The 5,343-nt window shown below is 41.6% G+C and overlaps 1 protein-coding gene across 1 annotated transcript in view; it reads right to left on the reverse strand.

Annotated features, from left to right (window-relative positions):
- Positions 1-4,428: 4,428 nt before the first annotated feature.
- The window catches only part of LOC101856275 (collagen alpha-1(XXIII) chain), a gene marked incomplete at its 3' end in the record, with an annotated part of 51,173 nt that continues 50,258 nt past the window's right edge, over positions 4,429-5,343 (reverse strand). Inside the window, 1 exon segment of the mRNA XM_005102872.2 lies at positions 4,429-4,486. Coding sequence (XP_005102929.2) covers positions 4,429-4,486 — 58 coding nt within the window.

Consider the following 5,343-nt stretch of genomic DNA (forward strand, 5'->3'; position numbering starts at 1 on the left):
AGAGAGAGAGAGAGAGAGAGAGAGAGAGAGAGAGAGAGAGAGAGAGAGAGACAGAGATACAGACAAACAAACAGACAGAGACAGGTTTATTTGGTCTGTGTAGTCTGCACCTATCAACAATCCGAAACTCTCAGATGGCTATTTATCCGGATTCAGAGCTGGGTTTTTCTCTGATCGTAATTGTTGACATGTTCGACACGTTCCATCCGATATATCTATTCCTGGTAAGGTGATAGGGAGAAAGGGTGTGGGGGAAAAGGGGGGGGGGAGGATACCCCTTTTAACATTGTAAGGTCATTCAAAAGGCGGCCCCCGATTTAAGTTAAATCTCCATAAGGACTGGGCCCAGAAGCTGCCAAGAGTGAACATAATAATGTTGCTTGATCTAGAACGTTGAGTTAGGAATCAAGCAAGGGTCATCTTCACTGAAGGTCACCATAGCATCATATTTTCTTCTTCTAGATTGTAAAACGACGGATCCTAGTTCGAATCTCCTGCCCTTGAATTGACTCGGTTTGAAGACATGTTATGTTTCTCCACTATACGAGTCCCCCCCCCCACACACACACACAACTTAAAACAACCTATCCATTTATTATTAGAAAGTTGCTCTAAATTCGATGCGTATCAGACTTATAGTTTCACAGGTTTTAAATACACGGAGGGCTATACCAGCAAGAAGTTACTGATATGTGCACCGTCTTGACATAAATCATGTCGTGAGCCCTCAAATAATATTGTAGTTGCTTGCCTGTTGGTTAGTGTATCAGTCTGCCTGTCATAGAATCCCCCAAGCCCGCCTGTTCAAAAGACGATCTACATTTCTCCGAATATAAAAAGAGCGTTACATCGTAGCCCACGCAAAAAGAAGAACAAGTTGCGTCCTCACACGGCAGCAATGTTCCTGTCGACGCCGGTGTTAAATGACACTTGTTTACCGGAGACACATCACATGCTACACTGCCCATCATGTCTCCGACACAAAGGAAGGCGCTGAGGACGCCACACAGAACCCTTCTCCGGTGACACAGCCGGATCTGCACCACAAGACTGATGCGCCAGTCTAACGTTCTCGGATTGTCTGAATAAAGAAAAACGTAACGTGTCGCTGTGTTAGCAACATGCATTATTATTATGTTCTACATTTATTGCGTATCTGTTTTGATAATATTATTTTAACCCTATCCGTACGTCGTGTTTTACTATCGTATCCATACGACGTGGGGAACTCTGTGCCACCACTTAACCCTATCCGTACGTCGTGTTTTACTATCGTATCCATACGACGTGGGGAACTCTGTTCCACCACTTAACCCTATCAGTACGTCGTGTTTTACTGTCGTATCCATACGACGTGGGGAACTCTGTATTGGAGGCTGTGAATCCAAAGAAGAAATTTACTGGTTAATCCGATCCGTGCGCTTTGCATAGCAGTCTGTCAAAATGATTTTTGAGTGATACTGGAAAGTTTCAAAGAGATATTCGTACTAGAAGGATTCTAAAATGTGAAAAATACAACCCCGGGGTTACAAAATAAGCCCAGGCGTACGGATAGGGTTAAACTTCTCGCTGTGTTATTATTATGTTCTACATTTATTGTATATCTGTGTTGATAATGTTAATGCATGTGTACAGGATAAACCTTGATACATGCATTCAAAGATACGTTCATGTTTCTCTTCACTTTAAAACAAGTTCTTTCATTCACGTTTATAGTTTGTAGCTTTTGAACTCTGGCCTGAAAGATAATATTAGATATTGGATGCAGTTGGACAGAGGTGGAGACTGCAGCACAGAACAGCTGAAGTAGATGTAAGCAGATATATATTATTGTCGGTGGCCTTTTTATACTCCGATATAGTTTGAGAAAGGCTGAAGAGAACGTTTGGAGAATGGTTAATTTTTTTTAATGGACGCTAAAATTCAGTAATGGTTTCAGCAGCATTTATATATCATAATTTGAGCATCTGGCTCTATTGCTTGAACTGAGATAATAAAGAAGATACTAGATAAAGATTGTCATTCCTTGACTTTTTAAGTCACATTTTCTCATACATAATTCTTTTTTGTTTCTCTCTTCTTTCTCCAAGATCGGGGAAAAGGGGAGGGGGTGGGGAGGCAGGAAGCGGATTTACGATTTTAATAATGCTGATCTAACTTTCGGCTTCAGCGCTGTTACTTTTTGTTCTCGAAAGATCTATCTGTCCTCGGCCCGCTAGCCACAAATGGTCTTCCTTTTTTTCTATTACCAGGAGGCTCTCCGTGCGTGTCTCGTCTCTCAAAGACGTCGCTCTCGTCAGCCGCGGGCAAAGCCGCCTGATGTACTCTGGGATTAGTCCGCGGATTTGTTGTATTTTTAAGTCACTTCTCATCTCAACTCGACGTCGCCCCTCCAGTCTGACCAGCGATGCATGTGAGCTGAGCAAACAGAAGTACGTGCGCGCGTCAATGATCGCTGTAATCTGTCTAAATTTGAGGTTTCCGCCGGGGATTTGTCGGGAATGTTAGGCAAAATGTTGACATTTTGTTTGGTTTCAATCCCCCTAGATTTTCTCCCCTCGCGGTAAGGATACCTGTTCTGTGAAATATGAATTTTGAAATTCAAAAAGAGTTAGATAATTTGTTCAGGATACGGACATACATGTAAGAATGCAGCGAGGTATGAACTGTTAATAAAATTCCCTGTTTCCGGTGCTTTGATGAGTCATATGTTTGACTTGCAAATGCGAATTCTTAATATAGTTTTCTGGTTCTGTAAAGAAGCAAACTAGGAATATAGACCGACAGATTGAAAAGCCAGCAAAGAGAGCAATGAAGGAAAAGCGGCAAAGAAACTGTAATCGTCTAGAAAGGGAAAAGGATGTTAATTGGATGACAGATTAACTTTTTGCTTCAAATGGCGGTAACGTCACAGCGCGCGAGTGTGGTCTACTACATGCAGGGGTTATAGAAAGGACAGCCGTGTCTGTAATGTCGCTGTTAGGTGCCTCGCAGGAGACTCGAGTTCAGTTCCCAAGTGGGGAGAATTTTTTTCAAGTGTCCTCGGTCTTTCTTCTGGGATGTTGTATCACTCTCCGCCAGGGTTGGACCTGACAGGCAGGGTCGAAGCCCGCCTCCAAAATGTCCTAAATCGTGTCAATGTGGACGTAAAAACCTGCTGCGTTTTAAAGTATCGGAAGGGACAGCATTCTGGGTAAATTATGGTATTATAACAGTACGTCATGGTATGGAAGATGGTGGGAAAAATCGGGGGTGGGGGGTGGGTGGGGCGGTATAATGTAACGTGCAACAAGTGATGAACAAAAAATCCTCTATGCCAAAATATAACCTGGTATCCACCCCATCGAGACAGTTCACATGCAGAAACTGCACCACTAATGTAAGCATGTGATGGTATTCCAGATTGAACTTTTTTTTGACATCGAAACAATTTGACGTTTTCGCAACATAACCATGATATAACAGCGTGTCGGCGTGGCTTCAGTGTGGTGTGGAAATGTGCAACTATGAGGGATAAAGCAAACCAATAGAAAATGTATATAAAAACCAGAAAGAGAAGTAGATTTGGATTGGACACACATCGAGAAAAATAAAAACCAGCATCACCCACAAAGCCCCAAGTTGGAATCCACGAGGAAGGAGAAAGAAGGAAAGGCCTTAAGGTACTTGGAGGAGGATGATGATGATGATGATGATGATGATGATGATGATGATGATGATGATGATGATGATGATGATGATGGTGATGATGAAGTATCGGAAGGGACAGCATTCTGGGTAAATTATGATATTATAACAATCAATAGAAAAAGTATAGAAACCAGAAAGAGAAGTAGAATAACAATTGAAAAGCCCTCAAAAAGAGGAGTGTGGTGTTTTAATACCTTCTTTATACAATGATGATGATGATGATGATGATGATGATGATGATGATGATGATGATGATGATGATGATGATGTGACAGCAGGGCAGTTTCGACATCGTGAGTGCATGGCTTCCCATGTAACATGTGACATAAAAAGTGGGGCCCAGGATCCCCTGTACCAGGAATGAAAAAAGGGAAAGAAAGACAAACTGATCACGTGACAACTAGACGACATGACAGCGTGACAGCTTGACAATTTGAATGCATGCCAGCATTACAGCGTGGAAATTTGACAACTCGACAGTGACAAATTGACAATATTGTACCAACATTACAGAGTGGCAAATTGACAATTTGACAGTGATAATTTGACAATATTATGCCAATATACATCGTGGGTGTTTGATAGCTTGACAGAGTGACAATTTGACAACATGACAACACTACAGTATAACAATTTGACAGCTTGACAAAGTAACAATCTGACAACACGACAACGTTACACCGTGACAGTCTAATAACGTGACAACGTGACGATGTGACGGTTTGGCGTTACACTTACCTGGCGGGCATTGGCAGCTCACTTGTCTCTTTTCTATACTCCGTATGTTTTGGTCGTCCTGAAATGATACAAAAACGACTTATCAGTTTTGATAGTGCGATATACGAGGATAAATATGGGTGTGTTTTAAGTAAATACTTTACAGCACTTGCAACACAAACTTGTCATACAAGTGCCGAAGTTTTGAGGTGCTACTGCAGAGCAATACACTAATAAAAGGAAGGAGAAGAGATAAGGACGATAGATATTCGATAGAGAAGAAAGAGAAAACCACACCAGAGCACCTGACAACCACACACCAAGTATGAGTTTTGTATGACGATGCAAAATGAAAGATAAATATGGGTTGTAAATTGTGTATAGTTTTAACGCCCCTCTCTGGGTTATTTAAGCATTTCATGAATGTTCCTTATTTCTTTTTAAAGTAAAGTAAGTGTATGGGTTTAATACCATATCAACGCTGTTAGGATATTTAAGAGACGTGACCTCCGAATTAAACGTCCTTCCTAAATTAGGCAAGCCAAAATGGATGGCAAGAAACCAACACCTATCCTAGCATATCGCATAATTTTACATATCCAATACTCAGGGAGGTCCCTTAGCTCAGCTGATATCATGCTGGTTGGCGGAAAGGAGGACCTTGGTTCAAATCCCCAAGAGGGAGTTCTGGACTGAAGCTGTTTTGGCAACTTTTGAAAGCTCTCCACCTATTTGGCTCAGTGCCGACAGAGACGGGCGTTAAATTCGGTGGTCCCACCTCTTAAAAAAACAAACAAACGTACAGTGTTTTAAAAAAACGCAATAATCCAATACAATTTCTCATTTTAGATTGTGTAGCATTTAATAGCCTTAAATTATTCACATACGCACGCACACACACATACACACGCACAGGCACACACACACACACACACA

This window comes from Aplysia californica, unplaced genomic scaffold (genome assembly GCF_000002075.1).
Source record: "Aplysia californica isolate F4 #8 unplaced genomic scaffold, AplCal3.0 scaffold00346, whole genome shotgun sequence".
NCBI lineage: Eukaryota > Metazoa > Mollusca > Gastropoda > Aplysiida > Aplysiidae > Aplysia > Aplysia californica.